At 38.9% G+C, this 24,242-nt stretch overlaps 1 protein-coding gene across 7 annotated transcripts in view; it reads right to left on the reverse strand.

The window, feature by feature from the left end:
- Nucleotides 1–8,690: 8,690 nt before the first annotated feature.
- Nucleotides 8,691–24,242, reverse strand: part of SPHKAP (SPHK1 interactor, AKAP domain containing) — a 99,285-nt gene continuing 83,733 nt past the window's right edge. For 4 of the 7 annotated variants that reach the window (XM_070422310.1, XM_070422306.1, XM_070422308.1 and 1 more), the window contains 6 exons: nucleotides 19,907–20,092; nucleotides 19,556–19,582; nucleotides 18,053–18,139; nucleotides 15,927–15,979; nucleotides 15,653–15,837; nucleotides 8,691–10,821 (listed from right to left, as the gene is read on the reverse strand). In XM_070422310.1, the coding sequence (XP_070278411.1) occupies nucleotides 10,678–10,821; nucleotides 15,653–15,837; nucleotides 15,927–15,979; nucleotides 18,053–18,139; nucleotides 19,556–19,582; nucleotides 19,907–20,092 (682 nt within the window). In that variant the 3' untranslated portion in view covers nucleotides 8,691–10,677. The remainder of the gene's footprint in view (nucleotides 10,822–15,652; nucleotides 15,838–15,926; nucleotides 15,980–18,052; nucleotides 18,140–19,555; nucleotides 19,583–19,906; nucleotides 20,093–24,242) is intronic. The other 3 variants (XM_070422307.1, XM_070422311.1, XM_070422312.1) reach the window with 3 other exon arrangements.

Genomic DNA, 24,242 nt, shown 5'->3' on the forward strand with positions numbered 1-24,242 from the left:
ATAAAACAACTGTGCCTGTTATGTGTAAATAAATATTAAAAAAGAAAACTTGAAAATATCTGTAGGGAATAAGAAACTATAAAAAGTGATATACAGATTACAAAATAAAACCCAAATAGAAATTTAAGCACAATGGATGGGTTTCATAACTTAGCTAAAGAGAGAATTTATAAACTTGAAGATAGGGCAGAAGAAATTACCCAGCATAGAGAGATACCCAAAGAGTGGGTAAGAAACAGGAGATGCAGTGTTAAGGTCTAACCTATTTAATTGGGCTACTTAGACACACAGTAGCTGACACATATAGAAGAAAAATCTTAAAATCTATTTTTTTAAAAAAATATTTTTATTGATTTCACAGAGGAAGGAAGAGGAAGAGAGTGATAGAAACATCAATAATGAGAAATAATCACTGATTGGCAGCCTCTTGCACAGCCCCTATTGAGGATGGAGCCTACAATCGGAGCATGTGTCATGATGGGGAATCATATTATGACCTCCTGGTTCATGGGTTGATGGTCAATCACTGAGCCACATGGGCTGGGCCGTAAATTTTATTTTTGAAGAGGAACAAAGGCAAAATTTTCTATTACTAGGCTATATAACAAACAACTTAGTGGTACAAAGCAATTTTATTATGATAAAAAAATTCTGTAGGGTAGGAATTTAGATAAGACACAGCTGGATGGTTTGTCTTTGCTCCATGATATGTGGTGCTTGGGGGGGATAACTTGAAGGCCAGGTTTACTGTGATTGTCAACAGGAATGCTTATACTTGGTCTCTCCAGCATGATGATTTCAGTCTCATCTGAGTTTTATAAAGCAGCTGGATTCCCTCATAATGAGTACCCAAGAGCACCATGAAGATGCATGGAATTTAATTAGCTTCAGAAGTCATTTAGCATCACTTCCACCAAACACTTTTGTGTGAAAATGTTCGAGGCCCACTCAGATTCAAGTGCAGGGGACATAGACACTGGTCAGTTGAATGAGTGTTAAATAATCTATGGCCATTCTTTAAAAATCTACCTTATCAAAACCATAAAGCTGTCTATAAGCTAAGGGCAGCTCTTAAAGGCATGAATTATTATGATTCCTTAAGTTGATTTGGTGTTATTTTCATGGTGCTTTATTAGGGCATCTTTTACAATAGAATTATAGGGCTATCAGGTTTTAGAGGAGAGATGCCAGGCTTAAGTGCATTTTATTCTACAGAAAGATAGCTAGATAATTTTTGGAGAGATGTTTAATCAATTTCTTGACTACTTAGCTCCAAAATGAATTAAACTGTTTAAAAAGATTGTCAGAATGATTTTTCCAATATTTAGGAAGAAATACATTTTAGTTTCAGGAAACCTCAATTCAATAGAACCATGTGTGATACCACAAATACTTAGTGAACAAGATAGAAAATGGAAAATAAAAATAAACAAATAAACCCTTTCAACCTTAGTGAAAACACAATAGTCAATCAATCTTTTCTTAACTCTCTAGGCCAGGGGTACTCAAACTATGGCCCGCGGGCCATATGCAAATACAAATATTGTGTTTGTTCCCGTTTTGTTTTTTTTACTTCAAAATAACATATGTGCAGTGTGCATAGGAATTTGTTCATAGTTTTTTTTTAAACTATAGTCCGGCCCTCCAACAGTCTGAGGGACAGTGAACTGGCCCCCTGTTTAAAAAGTTTGAGGACCCCTGCAGTCTAGGCTCAGTCATATGCCACCCTCTCCCCACCCTCAAATCACCACTGTTGCCAATGAAATAGAAACTGGTGATTGGTTGAACCTAGGATGTGTGCTGATCCTTGGAGGCTGGAAAGGTATAAGTTTCCCTGTAAATAAGTAGATACAAGGATGGACGTTGGGAGTCATTGGGATGGGACAAGTAGATACTAGAAGAGGCTTTATCAAGTGCCCATGATAAGAAATATGTATTTGGGGCAGAGAAAACAGATTGTGTAAGGTTCTTCAAGATCATTTGTGGGGAAATGGCAGGAACTGTTATGGCTGGAGTAAATAATATCTATAACCTGTGACCACCAGAACCACAGGAAGCAGACTATAATTATGTTGCACTGAAAGGTGACTACATAATTGTTTCACTATTGATGCTCTTTCAAAATAAAGCAGAAACTTGTATTCTAATGGAGCTGTGAGACTGGGAAAATATAGAGAATACAGAGGTATTACATAAATTTTTATTAAAATCTTTTTTTATGTTCTCCTGGATTTTAGCAATTCTACTTTAAGCCAAAGTTGACTATCCTCAATTATCGGTTCTGTTCATGGGTCCATGAACTTGACACTTGAAAGCTTCCCCTGAGAATCACCTGCCAAAAGTATGCTTTGCCCAGCTGAAAACTAGATTTATAAATACTTCAGCCTGTTTTAACCCTGCCTCTGCAGACTCGTATCTCATTTATCAAGCTGGCATCAATTAGGATGACCTTTCTAAAAGAGAGTCAAGGATTCAGGAATCACATTGACACTGTAGCTTGGCTACTACCTTGCTGCTTACAAAGCATGTTTACGACTGTTGTCAAAATTAATGCTGTCAACCCTGTAATGAAGGTGTATTGATGCTCATTTTATAGACAATAAACTGAGGGTCAGAAAGGTTAATGATTTTTCTAAAAATACACAGATAGTTAGTGTCAAAGGAGACTCAAGACCAGATTCCCTTATCCCAAATCCAGCACCCCTTTGGCTGTTGTCTTTTCCTGTCATGAATAAAGTAGACGTAATAAGAAGCTCTCACTTGTTAAAGTATGGCTTGAGTCACAGAATCTACATTATATTTTGAGCTACTGTATATAACTGGAAATATAGCAATAGTTTGCCTATATTCAGAATGCTAGAATAATAGAAAGTATAAGTAACCTACTTTCAAAACAAATGTGTGTAAAGCACTGTATTGCTTGGATGGACCCCACATCTTAGTTATAATTCAAGGTATTTCACATCTTGTAAAATAATTTCTCCCATTTGTGTCCTATATTGTCTTGGCTATGAGACTCCATCCCTTCACCTACACTCTTCCTTTTGCTTAGAATTATCTTCCTTATACTTCTTCCATTTCTGCTTTTCCAAATATGACCTAGGCTTTATATGTCCACTTTAAGGTGCTGTCCACTATATGGAACTTCAAAGTCATTATTTTCCCACTAATCACTTAAGTATATCTGAGTGGAGAGGAAAATTCTAGAGAGAAGACCCAACTGAGATGATGGGAAAAGAGGACAGCTTCAGTGCAAATAAGATTATCACTGTTCAGCATGAGAGTGTCCAAGTTTACTGCAGACACTGTGATAGATGACTGTGTTTGAGCTATTGTTGGTATCTACTCAAGTGGGTTGCCTATTAGATATTTTGAACCAAGAGCAAGAGACTTAGATGGGGTGAGGGGAAGAGAGGAAGAGATTGGGTAGAAAATGTTGAGGGGGGGGGCTCGTTGGCTGCAAGAAAAAGAAGTAAAGGTAAAGTTGGAGTTGCATCTCTTACTTCAGAGGAATGTTAAGAGTGACCCTTTGGGCTCTGCAGAACACTCATGCATGTATACCACGGGAGAGCAGATGTTTGGTGCAAAGAATTGCTACTGCACTTCCAGAGAAAGACAGAAACATTTGCCCTTTCCCTTCCCTCCCCCAGAGCCTAACACTCATGGAGATAGAAGCAGAGAAGCTAGAGGAGGAGGAACAAAAAGAGCAGACACAGTGCCTCTTCCCAGTTTGAGCTCTCAGACCAAAGCCTGGCTGGAGATTAGGGGAAGGAAACAGACCTTTATATTATGCATAAAAGCCAGGCTATACATTGGATTAGATTGCCTGGAGATCTAAGACTTAGTAATAAAAGTGATCAGAAACTGTGAGATCTGTCCTAGATTCACAATAGAGTCGCAAAAAGAAATTTGACAAAACACGGTTGGCCAAGTAGTTAAAGAAAGTTAAAAGTGCATTGTGTTTTTGTTTGCCTCATGTAATTCATTGTTTAATAAACCATTTACACTTGCACATTGGCTGCCAGATGCAGAGGGAGGGAGAGAGGGGGAGAGAGAGTTAGTTCTCCAGACTCTATGTAATCCTTTCCCTTCAGTTTGGGCCATTTAAGTTCCATGTCCATCCCTGAACCAATAAGTTTCCAATAAGGGAAGGCTGGGCTCTGATGAACTTAGTCCAGCTTGCATCCATCCTGGGCCCTGGGATGGATTCAGCTTCTCCTGCATCACATAGGTTATGTGGAGGAGGGTGATTCCCACATAAAATCAGGTAAGGAGGAGAGGGAGAAGGGATGCTGCTGAGTAGACCACCAAAACTCTCCACTATATGGGGGGGCGCACCATATGTGATAATCATCTATTTGCATCTTAGCAGTGACCCATGTAGCTGGCCAATTTCCTTTGGGCTGCTCTATGCCAAGATCTTCCCCACTACTTACAGTCAGGGAAGTGCCCCAGGCTCAGACTAGGAAAGGACGGGTATCACTTCCAGCATGTAATTGTTGACCAACAGGCCCGTGTGCTATGTCACTTCATCCTCCCTACCCTTCCCCTCATTGGTTGCCTTAGGGCAGCGGTTCTCAACCTGTGGGTTGCGGCCGTTTGGGGGTGGAACGACCCTTTCTCAAAAACACTATCCCTTAAAGCAGCGGTTCTCAACCTGTGGGTCGAGACCCCTTTGGGGGTCGAACGACCCTTTCACAGGGGTCGCCTAAGACCATCGGAAAACACACATATAATTACATATTGTTTTTGTGATTAATCACTTTGCTTTAATTATGTTCAATTTGTAACAATGAAATTGGGGGTCACCACAACATGAGGAACTGTATTAAAGGGTCGCGGCATTAGGAAGGTTGAGAACCACTGCCTTAGGGGAGCATACCTCTAACTCCTACCATGAGCCAACCTTGGCCTTTGTTACTTTGAAACCACCCTCTTGTTTATCTTTTTTATTTTCCTCTTGCTGACTTCTAGAATCAAGCTGTAAAAAACAGAATTTAAAATTCATCTCCCAGCGTGTCTGTGATGTTCATTCTTTCTATGCTGGAAATGTGTCTGGCACACACTCCCTCTGTGATCCATTGAACCATCCTGCTCTGTAGTTCGCTGTTTAGCTTTTATTTTGAACACATAAATGGCACAGCTTTGTTGCTGAGAATGTTTAACATAATATGACTTTAAAAAGTTAATATAATATCTTAAAAGGGATTCAAAAAGCCAAACAAGTTTTTATTTGTAATTTAAGAAGAAAGTTTTATTGAAATTTTAAAGTTTAAGTAAACATAACCTGCGTTCATTCAGGTCATCTGACTGAAGACATCTGTACACTTTTCCTTAAAAGTAAGTATTTACCTGAAGGCAGTTTAGGGGCTTGGCCTAGGAGTATAATCTCCTTCCATGGAGGTGCTCTCAAACAGTTAAGCCTACCTTCTAAATAGTCATCAACTCCACTGTCAATGTCAAGTAAGTAACACAGAGTTTTGTTCATTGTTCTCTCTCCTTATCTGGGCACAGGAATGGTAGCTGAAAAAATATGTGATTGGACTGACAAGGGGTGATTTGTGGTTCGTGACTCCGCTTCTCTTGCCCTCTGCATTGTCTATCCTTTGACAGCCCCCACCTCTCATGCCTCCAATTTATGCCGATTTGAAACCTTACAGCAGATATTTAGAGTGCAGGCTCCGGAGTTAATGTGACTGGGACGAATCCTGCCCTGCCTGTTTCTAGTTCTGTGACCTTAAGCAAGTTACTGATTTTCATCATGCTCCAGGTTCTTCAATAACAAGCTGGTAATGATAATGCCTACTTCACAGGGCTGTTGTGGAGATTAAATACGTTAATATACACAAAGCCCTTAAAATAGTGTCTGTGCACATATATAGCGCACTATATACGTGTGTGGTTATTATTATACTCTGATACCTTGATTAGGTCCTCTCACACTTCTAAATTTCAATTTCCTAAAAGTGCTGGACGTAAGTTTTCCCATACTCAAATGAACTACATGGGTCTGAACAGGGAGCACAGAGGGAGAACCATTAGGAAAATGTTGGCTAACGAACATTGGGCACCAGCATGCCAAGGCTGTCCTCTGTTTCCAGAATCTTCAGAGTCTGACATGCTTGGACTTCTGATGCTCATTAGCTGGTGTCATAACTTCCAACTTAAGGGCTTGCCAAAGCCTCCTTGCTTAGTCAGAAAAATTCATTTTCATCCTGGAATACGTTTATTTATTGTTAAATGTTATTTATTCATTAGTCAGAGTTCTGATGATGGCAGCTTTGACCTTGCCATTCTAAAAGACAAGACTCCATGCCTCAGGCAACAGTGAGTCTGGTGTTACCAAACCATGTGCTCATGCAGGGCAAGTAAATGAACCTGCAGGGACAGCAAGGGTTGGAGAAAGTTCAGGAAAGCTTATGAGGGAATGTACTGGAATCTTAGCCAAGGGTGGGAAAATAGCCCAAGAGATAGGGGGCGGGAGTGAGAGGAAACACTCAGATATTAAAGATGTATTGGCTCCTTGTCACTTCTGTTCTTTGGAGCAGAGTTAACTCTTCAATCCCTGTTCTCACCATTGCCTACTAGGTGCTTGCCAATGTTTCCATTGTGGTTTTAATTTGCAATTTACTGACGATTAGTGACGTTGAGCATCTTTTCATCTATGTATTGGCCATCTCTATGCCCTCTTTGGAGAGATGCTTTTTCAGGTCCTCTGCCCATTTTTTCATGGGATTGTTTGTTTTTTGGTGTTAAAATGTTTGAGTTATTAATAAATTTTGGATATTTACCCCTTATCAGGTGTATCATTGGTGAATATCTTCTTCCATTTAGCAGTCTGTTTTTTCATTTTGTCTGTGGTTTCCTTTGCTGTGCAAAACCTTTTTAGTTTGATGTAGTCCCATCTGTTTTTCTTTTGTTTTCCTTGCTTAAGATATATCAGAAAAAATATTACTAAGAGCAATTTAAGAGTTACTGCCACTGTTTTCTTCTAGAAGTTTTATGGTTTGGGGCCATACATTTTTTGTTTTTAATCTATTTCGAATTTATTCTTGTATATAGTGTAAGAAGGTGGTCTAGTTTATTTTCTTTTTTTGCATGTATCTGTTCAGTTTTCCCAGCACAATTTTGTTGAATATACTGTCTTTACCCCATTCTATATTTTTTGCCTCCTTTGCTATAAATTGACTATATATAGGCATGGGTTTATCTCTGGGCTCTCTATTCTGTTCCATTGATCTATGTGTATTTTTATGCCAGTACCGTGCTGTTTTGATTATGATAGCCTTGCAGCATAGTTCAGGTAGTGTAATACCTACAGCTTCGTTCTCCAGGCTCCTGACCTGTGACTTATCCTCAGCTTGATGCAGCATAGGGCCTCTCCTGGAGCCCCTCCTGATAGTAGCCTGCGCTGTCCCATTGTGCCACCTCCCAAGGTTCATCTTGTCCATCCCACTCTGCACACTGGTTCTTCCTAGTCTTTACTCATCTCTATAAAATAACCCCCTTTGAGACACTTGCATATCTCACAGAGGAGCATCCTCATCATTGTAATAAACCCCAACCACCATCGCAACAGTCCCTTTTCCCCTTTTGTAATAATCCTTTAAAATAGTCTCTGCTTGCCACTGTCCAGAGTTTGCTTTTTTAAAAAAATATAGTTTATTGATTTTTTTTACAGAGAGGAAGGGAGAGGGAAGAGAGTTAGAAACATCAATGAGAGAGAAACATCAATCAGCTGCCTCCTGCACACCCCCTACTGGGGATGTGCCTGCAACCAAGGTACATGCCCTTGACCGGAATCGAGCCTGGGACCCTTGAGTCCTCAGGCCGATGCTCTATCCGCTGAGCCAAACCAGTCAGGGCCAGAGTTTGCTTTTATTTGACATGACTCTCTGACTGACAAGGATTTGTCTTTATGTAAGCATATTCATACCTTCTGAGTATGGAATAAAGTGCTCAGGAGACTCAATGACTTATGGCATAAATTGTAATAATTTATTTCCTGAATTCAGAGCATTGATCCATTTACCTCTAAGACTGATGAGTTTACTAGTACCTCTAGTTTACTTAGAGTCTAGGTGGGTTTATCCGCAGGTCTGGAGATTCCTTGTTTGTTTTATGCCTTTTTCTTCCGTCCCTCTGACGTATTGTAAAGTCACAGTCCATGGGCCTTGGGAGGCTGGGGAGACAATGTCTGGTTTTCAGGTTCTTGCTTGGACTCCCCAGATGAGGGGCTACAGGCTCTCCTCCTCTACCTTAACACCTCCTAGTGTCTCAGGCTCTGCCCCTTCAATGCATCACTTACACCAGTGTTCCTCAACCAGTGGCAATTTTGCTCCACAGGAGACCTTTGGCAATGCTGGGAGACATGTTTGGTTGTCATAATTGGGGAAGTGGTAACTGGCATCTAGTGGGTAGGAACCAGGAGTGCTGCTAAACATCCCACAATGTGCAGGACAATGCTCTGCAACAAAGAATCATCCAGCCCCAAATGTCAATAGTGTCAAGGTTGAGAAATGCTGATTTACATGAATATGACTGTTCCTAACAAATTTAATCAAAGACCATTTAATTATTCAAAACCTGACAGTGGGTCAGCAAAACCTATCTAAGGGATATATCTATCTTCTTCCAATTACACTGTGGCTATTTTTCCTTTGAGGTCTTGGATAAAAAAGGATGAAAGATTTGACAACAAAAATTTATTGATTTGTTTGCAACATTCAGTACAACACATATAACTTCATCACATGGTTACAATCCAATATTTGTGCTTTGTAGGATACGTAAACATTCATTAGAGCACAACAAAAGTACACACGGTATTCTGAGATTGTTTTAAAAATAAATAGATCCTTTTTCATTTAATAGCACAGAGAATTTGCAGCTTGAGATGATGAATAAATTTTAAAATTTGACATTTGATTAATGTGTCAAATTCCATGAATAACCTAGATTTGGACTACTTATACAATAAATGCCTAACGAGTAGTGGGATGGATTTGTGGGGTGGATGGTGGGAAGGGAAGTGTGGCTTACAATGAAACTTTCTTGACATCTCAACACGTGGATGACACATCAGGCCAGTATTACTGGGGCCTTTCGTGGTGTGGGGCCTTGTTCCCCTTTAAAATTACTTCACCATCTCTAAAAATAGTGTAAAAGCATAGTATTTCAGGAAATCTTGAATAAACACCTTCTTTGATCAAGAAAATAAAAACCAGTGTAGCTCATTTAGTTGAAAGGAAAGGAGACTTATTAAGGAGAAGTTAGCTGCTCTCATATTCCAAAGACTAAATCTCTGTTATTAAAATACTTAAATATAATAAGTTTTCTTTTCCCCAAATTAAACAATAATATCTTTGGATCCAGAAGAGTGTATGGTCCTTACTGGTTTTGTCAAATCCTGCCTCTGTCAGTATGAATGCCATCTGAGTAGCAGGTCGGCCATGGGGGGACCAGCACATTTATAATGAAACCACTGAGCTCAAGTATCAATATATGTGACTTAAGACAACAATCTCTTCAGATTTTATGGCTCTCTAAGATAATCCAATATATTATTTAAGATAATTTCTTCACAACTTAAAGTAATAATAAAATGAAAGTTTATATTTTATATAATTTAACACACAAGCAGATTTTATCTCAAAAGACTTTCCTTTGTTTGGGGGGGAAAGCTTGCCCTTAGGGTAAGAATTCCGTAACCATGTTAACCACCTAATATAGAGATAGAAACAAGACAATCTTTGACCTCAGCTGAACACCAAGAGTTTTCTGATTAGTTAGGAATCCAGGTATTGTTGAGGAAGTGTGGAATAGTTATCAGTGGGTTGCAGTAAATAAATAAAATCACCTCAGTAGAAAACATTGATGATACTCTTATATTTCTGTTAACACCCACTGATATTAGTCTGAAAATGGAAATTTTTTATAAGTTCTGAAAATTTTCCAGTCATATTTTGTGTTCACCTGGGCTGACACCCCTGTAATCTGCTCAGAAAAGTAACATAAAGGATACCACATAGTTTACAAAATTATTTTGACAAGTGACTTTGTTTCCAGTTGATCTGCATAATTGGTAACATTACACATTTTATCTTATATTATAAAAATATGCAACAGCAGCTTTCTTAGAGATTGGGGCTAGTTATAAGCTTCTTTTTTAAAATTTTTTCTTTTTGTTACTCCTCACCCAAGAATATTTTTCCATTGATTCTTAGAGAGAGTGGAAGGGAGGGGGAGAGACAGAAAGAGAGTAACATTGATTGGTTGCCTCCTGCATGCTCCCCAACTGGGATCGAGCCTGCAACCCAGGTATGTGCCCTCAACCGGAATCAAACCTGGGACCCTTCAGTCTGAGGGCCCAAGCTCTATCCACTGAGCCAAACTGGCTAGGGCTATAAGCTTTTAATTTCAGTCCTTGTAAACTTTCAGTTTTCCAGCCACTCTAATAAAACTCTTTTGAACTCACCCACAGGTTGTATTGACTTGTACAGATCTATATTTTGCTTTTCCTCTGATTTACTCCATGGGCAGTAGCCTTGAACAGCAGATTTTTTTATAGCTCTGCTAATGGGATGCAATGTTTGAGAAAGTTTAGAGCATTTAGAACAAATCACTATATTCTAAAGTGGAATAAAGAAAAGGAATACTGTACAGGGCCTAGCTGCCTTATCCTAGTCCCAACAGCCAGTCAAAGAGACTCAGGGCCCCATCTTTCTGCTCCTCGCGCATTCTGCAGTACTGAACAACGGCGTGGAAGATGTCCCCCACTTTCCAGGACTTCTGGTGAACCAGCCGCACGACATCTAGAAACTAGAGTAAAGCATTGAATTAGAACTCATAATGCACAGCGGATCCTCAAAGTCCACCTCATTCAACCACTTCTCCAAAGCCAACAGTTCTCCAGGCTGGTTTTGAATATCTCTGGTGCCATGATTCTATTTTCCAGAACAGTTTATTTTCATTCTAGACAGTTCAGTTCATTGGAGTGTTCTTTCAACTGAACTGGAATTTTCCTCGCAGCAGTTGACATTCATTGATTGAGAGAGACTAGATGGAAATCTTTCAAGAGTCTGTCTTTTAAACCTTTAAATGGTTTCCTCTGGTCTGCTTTTCTCTGGAATAGACTTTCTCTGACAGGACTGTATAGTAAGTTCCCCAATTCTTTCTATTTGTGTCACAAATAATCTCTCATTGGATGTATACATTTAGGCCCAGTAAATCAAGTGCTAAATTTTTGCATTAGGTCTTCTACTGGTTCTTCATTCCATCTTTGAAATTCCCCTCTGCCATCATCAAACACGAAGCAAGAGAGGTTGGCTTTTCATTGAAGCAGGAAAAGGAAAGCTTGAGGAAACATCCTAGATTTATCACCTGATTATTGCTACTAGCTTCAATTAACCACAATTTAGAAAGCTTTCGAGTGCAGATAAATTGTGAGCTAAAGTGTTGGAAGATGGGGAAATGGTTATAGATCATTGCCTTCATGATACTTTGGGATGGAGCCCAACCTGAAGACTTTCCAAACCCCTTAGTAAGATACTTTTGTAAAAAAAAGTAACAATTATTAAAAGCCCAAACCTCTAGGACAGTGATGGCGAACCTATGACACGCGTGTCAGAGGTGACACGCAAACTCATTTTTTTGGTTGATATTTCTTTGTTAAATGGCATTTAAGTATATAAAATAAATATCAAAAATATAAGTCTTTGTCTTACTATGGTTGCAAATATCAAAAAATTTCTATATGTGACATGGCACCAGAGTTAAGTTAGTGTTTTTCAAAATGCTGACACGCCGAGCTCAAAAGGTTCACCATCACTGCTCTAGGAAGTACTTTTATGTAATTAATCTCATTCAATTCTGTCAACAACCCTATGAAGTAGGCATTGACAGAGGAAAAAACCGAGGGCCTGAGAGATGAAAAGTTGGTAGCACAATGCATGGTTTTCTAGCACGTCAGCCCAGTGGGGTTTCTACTCCAGCACCTGGCTACATTTTGGTGGTAGGAGAATACGGCATTGATATTTATTTGGAGTAGCTGGAGAAAGGACTGGCTGGGATTTTAGGAAGAAAAATGACCTATTAAGAAGATGAAAGAATATATGCACTCTTATGCTCATTGCAGCTTTATTTATAATACCTAAGAACTGGAAACAGTCCAAGAGCCCATCAGTAGATGAGTGGATAAAAAAGCTGTGGTGCATTTACACAATGGAATACTACTGGGTCATAAAAAAAGAAGGAAATCTTACCCTTTGCAACAGCATGGATAGACCTGGAGAGCATTATGCTAGGTGAAGTAAGCCAGTCAGAGAAAGACAATGCCATATGATTTCACTTATATGTGTAATCTACTAACAAACAAAATAGAAACAGACTTATAGATACAGAGAACATATTGACAGCTGTCAGAAGGAAGGGGTGGAGGAGTTGGGGGGAAAAGGAGAAAGGATTAAGCAAAAAGCAAACAAACAAAAAGCAAAACAAAAAGCAAACTCATAGACACAGACAACAGTATAGTGATTACCAGAGAGAAAGGGGTGGATATAGAAGAGGGTAAGGAGGGGTGGGGATAGATTGTGAATGAAAGATACTTGACTTTGGGTGTCAAACACACAATACCATATACAAATGATGAATAATAGAATTGTACACCTGAAACCTATATGATATTATTAACCAGTCACCCTAATAAATTCAATAAAAATAAAAAGATGAGGATTGTGGTTTAGTTACTATTTCTTCAACATTTCCTTCTAGGATTTTTTGCTCAGCTCTCTTTGTGTTTGCTCAGATTTTTAAGACCAACCAGAAACTGAAATGCTAATTTCTATCTGCCTTTTTCCTTCTCTCCAGCTTGAATTTGTTAATTCATTTCAATTACTGAGAAGTCATCTTCTAAAGAGTTCCTATTAAATTATGTTTCTTCTTGCAGCTGCGATGGCACCAACTATTTGCACAGTTATAGAAATCAGTGCTTTATTGTGCTCACTTGCCTTGTGTTGGCTTAATCAGAATAAAGCAATTTTCTAGGCTGGAAAATGAAATACTTAACTTTCAATGCATGGAAACATAAACATTATCTCAAAGAGTTTCAGGATAACATAAAAAGGGAGACAGATGGGAGGCCAATGGCAACTATAGTATAGATAGAAATCCCTCAGGGAAGAATAGTATCTTAGCCATCTTTTAATATCTTGTGTCTGTACTTAATAGATATTCAGTAAATATTTGCTGATTGACAGGAGGTATGAGTGTTCAAATGAAGTCAAACACTTTCAAAATGATCAAGAAGACTATTTGGAATATGGAGTGGCATTCAGAATCATTACAGGTGAACCCTGTCTAAGTATTTATTCTTGAGTTTTATGTAATGTATTTGCACAGATATAATTAAAAATAAGCATGCATATCTTGGGGCTGCTTACTCAATAGTTTTATATTGATAGAAAACACATAAAAATGATTGGAGGCCATGGATCTAGGCAAAGGCTGAAGAGAGCCTAGATTGAGGCAAAAGTAGTGGGCAAGGAGCAAAATAAAAGCTGGTCATGGTGCATGCCTCCTATGGACCAGTGACCGAGAGCTAGCATTGTGGGGTGGATACCCAGGAACTCTCTTCACTGTTAAACCTTTCCCAGGAGGCTCTCTGCCACAGACCTTTCTAGAAGCCAAATGCCAGCTTCTCGCCATATATTTGGGACCTGCTAAAGGAGGGTTTCTCTATGTGGTGATGACTACAGGATGATGCTGACTGACCCAACGTTGTCAAAATGCTCCACTAGCAAGGCCACTGTGTCGGTAATGTATAGAATCATCACAGGCTAGAATCTGTCTCATGATTTCTAAATCTAGGTCAATATCCCAATAATACAGCTTTCAAAAAGGATCTGGTCCCACTAAATATATCCTGCTGGGAGGCAGTGATGACTTAATCCCAGACATCAAGACCTTGAGACATCTGCAGGGCTGATGAGCAGGAAGGCCTTACACTTTCTTTTCTTCCTTCACTTACAAAGCTTCTAGCTAAAAATGAAACTGTTTCGGTGAAGAAGCCAGAAAAGGACATTTCCAGCTCATTACCATAGGCTTTTAAAAGTAGCAGCTGGTCCTAGATATTTTATTGTGCCTGTCAATGTTATTGCCTTGGTAACTTCATAATCAGTGTTCATAGGTCAAGGATCTGGGCTTTTCTTTCCAATTAATTGAAAAAATAAAAGTCAAAATTGTTCTTTTCCTGCCATTTCAGAATCATTAATAATTAGATTCCTTTCATTTATGCCATAGCTGGCATTTCTTGAGCAAATGTGTTGTCTTAGGAAACTAGAAGAATTTACATCCTGTGATGGTATGTCATTGGTAGACGCATTTGAAGAAAAGTATCACATGGCAGGTGGTTTTTATATTCTCAGGTGCATTTACTAAATTAGAATGTTTACCAAATCATATGGTGGAATCTATGGGAGCGGTTGCAAACTGTGTCAGGTTGCTTCTTTGGAAACATTCAACATAGACTTCTGAAAGCAGCTACCTTCTTTGGCTCTAAGTCAGAATTCCATTACATTAAGCACAAGTGAGCTGGTCTTCACCTTGCTCCTGCAATTATGGCCTGTGCAGCTGTGGTTCTCAGCCTTCACTGCACCCTCAGGGACCATCAGGGACCTTTGGAAAACCCCAATGCCTGGGTTTCATCCCAAGAAGAGATTCTGATTTCACTGGGCAGAGCATGGGGACCTCTACAAGCTCCCAGGTGCTTCTAGCACACACTGAGTTTGAGAACCATGACTAAAGGATTCAGTTCAAGAACATTTCTTACATTTATAAGCCAAACAACATTATCTATTATGGACTGAGGGTATCCATATGTTGAAACCCTTACCCCCCAGTGTGATAGTATTGGGAGGTGGGGCCTTAGGGACATAAATAGGTTTAGATAAGGTCTTAGGAGGATGGGACTCCCATGGTAGGATTCATGCCCTTATAAGATGAGGAAGAAACGCCAGAGCCTCTCTCTCTGCTGTGGGAGGACATAGCTAGGAAGAGGGTCCTCCCCAGCAACTGATTCTGCTGGTACCTTGAACTTGGACTTCCCAGCCCCAAAACTGTGAGAAATAAAAGTCTCTTATCTAAGCCACTCAGTCTATGGTATTTTAAAGCAGCCCAAGCTGACTAAGGCAGTATCTAATTCTTCCTTGTTTTCCCTTCCTTTGCTGTGTACTTCTTCAAAACTGAGACTTTAAGGCAGTGGTTCTCAACCTTCCTAATGCCGCGACCCTTTAATACAGTTCCTCATGTTGTGGTGACCCCCAATTTCATTGTTACAAATTGAACATAATTAAAGCAAAGTGATTAATCACAAAAACAGTATGTAATTATATATGTGTTTTCCGATGGTCTTAGTCGACCCCTGTGAAAGGGTCGTTCGACCCCCAAAGGGTCGCGACCCACAGGTTGAGAACCGCTGCTTTAAGGGTTTTTCTGTTTTTCAGAAATCAGTCAATATCATTTTCACAAGGCTGGAGGGTAAAGTTGGAAATACCATAAGGGAGATATGTTAGCTAAATTAATTTATCTAAAAAAAGTCAAAATTCACACAAATAGGGACTAAGCTTCATTGATATCCACACACAGAACACGGTACCTTCTCAATCCGGTTTTCCTGAGATTTCTTAAAGTAGATGGTCGGGATCCCGAGCTCGGAGGCGGCGATCCACTGCAGAGTGGCGCGAAGCTCCGCGTCAGGACACTCTGGCTCCAGGTCGAAGTTGATCACCAGCATGCTCCCCTGGCGGCTGGCGGCTCCCACAGGTGCTCCCGAGGCACATTCTAACACAGATAAGCACACGGCCTTATTTCACTTTCCACAGGGAGATCGCGGGCCAATTGTGTGTCAAAATTATGGGAGCACGGCTTACCCTCTCTGCTTTCTGACTGTCCTTTAAGAATCTCCTTTTCTTCTATTAATTCACTTTGGAAGAAAACAACAGTATATGATTGGTAACGGTTAGGAAGAGTAAGCTGTGCATGGAAGATGAGGCGATGGGTTTTACTGATCTAAAAGCTTCTGAAGTTTTATTCTGTGTTTATCATTTTTATAGACTGAAGTGATACTAGAAAAGTACTAATTGTGTCTATTATGTAGGACCATTGAGTCTTCAATAAATACCCTGCCCCTAAAAAACGAAAAGGCCAGAGAAACTGCATGGTTCTAGTGGGGAAAATTAGTCTGGGAGACTCTGAGAGAGGCATCCTCCATTAACCTTCAGAGGCTCGAACAGTCCAGGAGAGATGATGTTAACTAGTTCTGATTGGAGGATTTATGTCTCCTGTATTTTACCTGTCATTTAAAGCATCACATGCCTCTATCTTGATACAATGATTTTTTTCTACATTATGATACCAACATAAATTTGCATTTTAGACTAGGAAAATATTTTTTCTACATGACTATAGTTTTTTAATCCGAAATAAGGAAAAAAATAATCAATGAACTGTAGAACTTAAATTGTATAAAATATCTCAATTAGTTGACACTTTTCCTTTTTATCAGGAGAGTGTAGTAAGCTGGAGGTGATTTAGAATTAAAGATTCATGACTGAAGTGAGTATTTCATTATAGACATATTAAATATTTGAGGTGTTTTTGTATAGTGAGTATTTATTAGGGAGCCCTGAATACAGTGCTTCCAAAATGAGAACATATGGCTCAATAGTTAAAAGGAATTTAACCATTTTGGGGAAGCCCATGATTGTCCTACATTTTTTTTCCTGTCTTAAATATGTTTTCTTTTTATGAGAGAAGATTCCCTCTTACATTTTATGTTATTGCTAAGATCTGGCTGATAAATTTCATTTTATTCCTAAAGTTGAGAGATCCTTGTTGTTTTTACATTCACACCTAATAATTACATAGAAGGATGGTCAATTTCCTCAGGGTCTAGATTTCTGCTAGATCTCTATGTGAGTGGCATTAAGTGAAATGACAGATGGTAGGTACAGTTTCTGCCCTTACAGAGCTGAATGATGCTATGGGCGGTGGTGGTCTTAGTTTTCCCTGAATTTATACAGTCTGTGGGATTGTAGGCTCATACCACAGAGAAAGATAGCTAAACAGATATTTCCTGAAAAAGGAAAAGAAATTTGTCCTTTTATTTGTTTTGGTTTTTGGTTCTCCCTTTAGAAAACAAACCCAAGATAATATGTATATTCATCTCTTCTCATGAATCATGGCCTTGGGGAACAAGAGAGAATGAATGGAACTTTCAGTCACTAAGGAGTACTCCCACAGGCAGGATACTTGATTAGATCATAAAGCAAAAATGATTTAGCTGTAAGGAGTAGTTGATAAAATAGCTCAGATGAGAGAGCAATTTTTTTCCTACACTTTATTTACATTTTTTGGAAATTTCAGAAATATTCAAATAACAGGCTAAGTCATCATGATAAAAATAGATTGTAACTCATTTAATTTTCCAGAAGCATCACTATTCAGGATGTAGTTCTGACTTCATGTTGCTCTCCTTGTATTCTCTTAGTGCTTTTCCTCCTTGCTCTTTCAGAAGGTCCTATGGTGTAGGGGGCAGAGTTACTGTGTGGGAATGACACATCTTCATCATGGCACCATTTGGTGTTAGGCAAAACATTTAGTACTGACAATCCCTGGTGTCTACAAGTAAAGGAAAAGCCATCACACTTGGTTGGCATCACAAGTTGTTGGCATGGTACAATTTAAATGGAATTTTTGCTTCTTGGTGTCCAGTTAGGTACAGTGACATATACTTCTGACTGTATGGATGAGCTTTATTTGAAATGATTATATTATAGAGGACAGATTTGAAATCTAGAAAGGAGGTGATGGTAGGCTAGGGCTATTCTAGGCTTGAGTTCTTGCTCCAGTGACATGGAACCACACATGCCTGGGAACCACGGCAGTACAGACATCATGAAATCGGTGGTTGGGCACGACCTGAATGATCACAATGGGTTGCCAAATGGAATTGGAGTGGCGGTCTCACAATCATTGCACCTCCATGGCTACTTACTTAATCATGGGAGAAGATGGCATGCTTTCCTGATAAATGTCCAGGTCCATAATGCCAAGACTGCTAGTGGCACTACTGTTGCCATTGCTGACAAAGCAAAAGTTTACATATTAATGCCTGTCTCCACCACCTGGCCACACCTCTGACACCGATCATCTACCGTTCTCACCGGTCCTCCCTTTAGTGCTCAGGAGAATATTGCTTTGTGTCTCCAGGACTCCTAAATTGATATTTATTTCTGACCAAATTAGGGGACACATAACTAAAGACATTTTTGGCTCAAGCCAACCACCATCGATGTTTTCTAATTTCTGCAGTGGTGCTGCATGGGGTAGATCATAGTAGGTGACAATCAGCATGACTTTTTTCTTCCTCATTCTAGTTATAGTGGAGATGTTTATCTATTAGCAAAAGACCCATAGAGACTAATATGCTTCTGAGAATGCAGTTTGGGGGAGTTACTGGAATGCTGATCTGCCTGCTTTTGACAGTGGGCACATATTCAGGGGACTTTTCTGAGGGACATTCCACAGGATGTGCACTTGGCTCATTTTTTATTTTATTTTGGGGAACTGCAGAATGCACACGTACAAAGTCGAGGAATGCCAAGTTTTATAGCTCATTTATCTTAAAATCTTTGAGAAGCAGCAACATCTGCTACCTTATGAATCATGGAGGAGGGATCATGTATTGCATCATTGTCATAGGTTGCACAATCAACATATGGTCGTTACTAACCTGAAACTTATTTACTGAAACAGTAGAGTTGAGCTAATTTTTAGGTTCTGTCTGTACTTTCAAAGGGGAATGAATCCAATTTTACCAAACCCACTAAGTTTCCTCACACCTTTTCTATTGTCCAATGACATCTCTTCCAAGTAAGGATTCCAAAGGGTGAGAGCTGGTGTGTTGCAAAGGGACAGACTTCCCTGGGGAGCACCATGAGTAACCAACTATACTCCCTCCATTTCAAATTCCTGTCTTGGGTTTTGCCTGGGGTACTGAATATATTCACTGATTGAAATCTGATGACTCGGATCTTACACTGAAAGTAATTAATCCTATCAATGTCTGCTACGTCCAAAGATCAAATTCTCTCTCTCTCTCTCTCTCTCTCTTTTTTTATCTCTACTTTGTTTTTTGAATTTTGGACAAATTACTCAATATCCAGAAATTTTCCTAAGACTGGCAGACTGAACTACCAGAAATAAAACTTTCAAGGATCAAGACACCCAGGTGTATCTGAATCCCCATATCAACTGGACTCTGGAGAGTCTCCAGTACCAAACAAGACTTCAGGCTGAAACATGGAGATTCTTTTCATTTGTTTTTTATCTCATAGAGGGATAGTTTTTAGTTTATATCTGCTGACTGGCTGGGATCTAATCAGATCTGACCTCTTATTAGATCCTCTCTAGTTTTTCCAGAGCAACAATAGAGGGCAGGACAGAGAAAGCAGAGGAACAGTCAGGCCAAACAACACAACAGTGTGGAAACACTTGCCTCATGTAAACCCAGCCTGGGTTGCATCTGAAATACAAATGAACCAGAAAGAAAGTATCAAACATACCAGGTGTAATAGCAGCTCTTATTAAGAAATTCACAGTTGTCATCACCGAATACATTAGCTGGGGCTTGCAGCTTATTCTTAACCTTGGCCAAGGTAATTGAAGCCATAATTGCATATTTAGATAACCCTCAGCACAAATCATGATAGGCAGGCAACCTGACCCAGTGGGAGCTTTCTGTTTTTGCACACTCTACTGGGACCCTTTGCAGAGAACCATTTAAAATGCATTTCTGAAATATGTGTGGAGACCTGTTTCCCTGGGAAGTCAAGTGAAGAGCAGGTACCTCATGGATCGCTCACTGAACTGCAGAAAGCTACTTGTGTCGTCTGGGTTGTCCTCCTCGTTGGCAAGCTGAGACCAGCTGTCTGTGCTCTCCCCACTGCTGACGGGAGGGTTGGGAACCTCATCCGGGGCTCTGCCTTCTGTCGGGACTTCAGCCTCTGGTACGTCGCTGGCATCAAGGTTGTCACTGTATAAATGGTAGGATATTATTACCAAGAGTGGGAGCATAAGATTGAACTTTTCAGAGGACCTCGCTGGCTGCTGTTGAGCATGAATCTCTGCCATACTGAGTAGGGATGTTCTTGCACAGAGGTGCGGTCTTTCTTTTAGGTCAATACTTCTATTCTGCTGGTGCCCTAGGTCCCATTTTGTCTTTTCAGGATAACTCCCCATCAGCTTTTCCCAATTCTTAATCTGATCTCTTTCTTTGAACTCCCTCCATTCATTTCAGAAACGCCTGTAAACACCCTGGTGTGCACATATAAGAATTATTTAGGGGCAGTGGTATTTGAAACGAGATACCCAGAGCATCCTCCCCGGAGTTATGATTCAGTGTTTCTGCAGAGAGGCCCAGAAAGCTGTATTATAAACAACCATCCCAGGTGATTCTAATGCAAGTGGTAGGTGGACCATGCTGGGAAAATTACCCACCCCAATATTTGATGGGGCTCTCTCTGCTGGAATCCTTTGAAACTTGGGCTTCAATCTCCAGAGATTTATTTTTGCCTTTGCTAAGGTTTTATATGTAGTGCTATTAACCTGAGATTGCTTTAAGGTAAGTTACCAGCTTGGAGGTTCCCTGGACCGCCTACATGGTACAAATTAGACCTCTAAACATGCATTAGGACAAGCTGTGGTTATAAATTCTTAGGGGATTTTTTTCCCCCTCTATCCAGAGCCCTAATCCTGAAATACAGATTTTATTTTTTAAATCAGCTCCCTTTGCTTGTGGGTGATTCTTTTTCCTAAATTTACATTGGAGATAACTTCAAAATATGAAGGTTGGTGTCAGTTCTAAGTCTTAACCATTCACCATTTGCTGGAACCACAGTATAATTTCCCACTTTCCTTTAGCCTTTAGAAAATAAACTCATATATTACTGAAACTGACAAATGCTTCAGGAGCAGGTGCAGAATCAGCTTTAACTCGCCACTTTTGTTTCCAGATCCTTTCATTTTCTGCCCCTGAGATGATGGTGATGATGATCATTATTAATAATAATGTTAAATTCTGTCTTGTATTTAAAAGGATGTTTATTATATTAATCCAGAATTTATAATTGATTCAGAGTGGGAGAAGTTTTCAAGCTAGCTTGACATTCAAGTCTCACTTCATATGTCTTGCCCCTTATCTACCTTTTACGTCTCATCTCAAATGCCAGCAGCCACTTTGACCAATTAGTTATTCTCTATCACACTACTCTTTATTTTTGTCTTGTCACACTGTACAATAACTTACTTTATAAAGAGATTTTTCATGTATGTTGTTTGTCTCTCCCACTGCTGTGTAAGAGCCATGGGCACAGGCACCAAATCTCTATATTCTCCTGCATTTGAAGCCCCAAGGATAGTGCACATGAATGGGTATCAACTATTTGTTGGATGAATACTATTTTTCTTGAAACAAATATAAATGAATGCACAACATAAAATATGTTTCTAAAAAAGTCAGATGATGTTGGTGAGGGCAACATGTGATGTTCAGAATCTTAGTTTGGTGTTTATACTTGTGGTCCCAAACTATCAAAAAGTTAGATACTATTCTTTAATGATCTCAGATAGGGTGGCCGAGTTAAGCACACATTGCTGCCCAGTAATAGAATAATATTTTTTCCAGAAATCAAGAACTGGAATACCTCACGTTATTTAAACTCTTTATAATCGAAGGATAATTCAAGTATCTGGACAGATGTGGTGGCCTAAAATATAAGTATTTCTATTTGGACATGACTTCCATAATATATTCTGAAGTGGTTAGTTACTCTTTTATAAAATAAAAAAGGAAGTGATTTTTATTTCAGTATGTTGAGATTTTTTGAAGTTTTTAGTAAGAATTATGAAAATGTCCCCCAGAGAGTAGCCTAAAAATATCTCCAGGACATGACACCTCCCCACCTCCAAACAGAATTCAGAGGGAATTGAGTTCTGTGTTTAGCTATTTTGACACATCAAATTTCATGATAACAAATCCTAGATTAGAAAATGTGATCTAAATATGACTAACTTCTCCTCTTTCAAATCCTAGGAAGTTCCTTTTTAATAAAATTCTCATACTATTCATTTGGGAAAATAATCTCCTGGAATTAAGGCAACCCTATACCCCAACCCAAACAACAATAACAACCATAAAGCAAACATTTATTGAGTTGTAGGCACTTAAGAATCCTCTTATGAAATTATTATATTACCATTTATAGGCATGTAAACTGAAGTAGAGAGATGAAGGCACTTGCCCAGGGTGACATGGTTAAAGGTTAGTTAGTGGAGTTCATGTTCTATTATTTATATTGCTCCACAAAGAAAAAAATATATTTAACATTTAGTAGTCCTTACATTTTGGGAGCAGACCCATCTCTTGAATTTCTAAGGCTGATGATTCCACATTTCCCCCCCTTTCATTATTGGAAAACAAAATCAGAAATCCACATCATGAGCTGAGAGGATTTGTGCTTGGGTCATGTGTGTGAGTCATTATATGGAACACAAAGCTAAATCAGTTGGAGGCTTTAATCATATGCTTTTCCAAAATTTCTACAAGCCTCAAGGTTGTAGCTATTTTAAGCACACTATTAGTGACATTCAAGTAAAAATTGTATAATGAATTTTATTTCACTGTAGTGACAATCACTATTTGATTTGAACCTACAACCATAAATCTTGTTAAACTAGTTCATGAATGTTCCTTAACTAGGTCACCTTCTTTGACTAAAAATTCTTAGCTGGTTTATGATTGCTGTGTTTAAGAGACTTTAAATCAAGTGTTCTCCATTTCCTGCTATCTCAAGTTAAAGTGATTTTAAAGAATTACACATTGGCTCTTGTATATCTTTACCTCTTTGATCACGTTTAAAAATTTGTAATTCACCATACTTCCTAAAGGTGAATACTATGGTAAAGTATGGTGCTCCTATAAAACTTTGATGAATATTTTCTATAGCTGGAGAATTACTGATATATAAGAACTTGTCTTCTTGGTCATCTTAGCCTATTCTTAATTTGGTTTATATTTGTGTTCTTTTGCTTGTATATTTTCATGCTTTCTTCCCTTCAATTTCTTTCAGGATTTAATTCAATTGGAAAGCTAAGTTCTTAGCACTGAGGGGTTGAGAATGAAATATTCACATGCATCTGAACCACACACCACCCACACCTTGTAATGATACCTTATAATGATGGGGAACATCAGCACCTAAAGATGAAGCCCTTTAGCTTCCCTGGTGAGGGTGGGAAAGTACCGGGGACATTTGAGGGCTGATGAAATGTGATGAAGGCTGTGTTCAACTTGTTTATTGTAACTAACCACTTAAAAATCACAGTTTCTTTGTGCAATAGGCACATGTCCCTGAAGAGCTATGCAGGCCATTTCTCATCCTATGTTTTCCATAGATAGAGCTTAATTTTTGTTTTCTTCTGTGTTTTTTTTTTTAACTTTAACTATAGACCAAAAATTATAAATGATACAATGGTCTCATATTTAAGAATCGTATGAATTTTCTATGAAAAATGGGAGCTGTAAAAATAACTGACAGTTTGTTAAGCAGCCTAAGAGAAATAATTACTTTGCCTCAAATTCAAAATGCATTGTCACCTACATTACAATTTTTCTGAAAAAGAAATTGAAATAACAATACTCTAGAGTTGTTTTGCCTCTAATGCTGCCATAATTATACCATGCATCTAAAGGGCCAGCACTTGCAGGACACGGTGACCTTGCAGAGATTTTTATAACAAGGCAAGAAAGGAAAACTTGAAAGGAGAGGCCTTAGAGAAAAATGATATCAAAATATTTAATGTCATTTTACAATATTAAAGTTTATTTAAATTTAAAATTTTCAAGTAGATTAGTTGGCATATTTTTTCTTTTGCTTAAAAATTGCCATGCATGAATTTTTTAAAGTAGCATACTATGGGCAATTAATTTTAATGGGGAGAACAATACCCTACCTCAGGGGTCCTCAAACTATGGCCCGCGGGCCACATGCAAATACAAATATTGTATTTGTTCCCGTTTTGTTTTTTTACTTCAAAATAAGATATGTGCAGTGTGCATAGGAATTTGTTCATAGTTTTTTTTTTTAAACTATAGTCCGGCCCTCGGCCCTCCAACGGTCTGCGGG

This window comes from Myotis yumanensis, unplaced genomic scaffold (genome assembly GCF_028538775.1).
Source record: "Myotis yumanensis isolate MYYU_CA2020_CCGP unplaced genomic scaffold, mMyoYum1.0.hap1 SCAF_8, whole genome shotgun sequence".
Classification (NCBI taxonomy): domain Eukaryota; kingdom Metazoa; phylum Chordata; class Mammalia; order Chiroptera; family Vespertilionidae; genus Myotis; species Myotis yumanensis.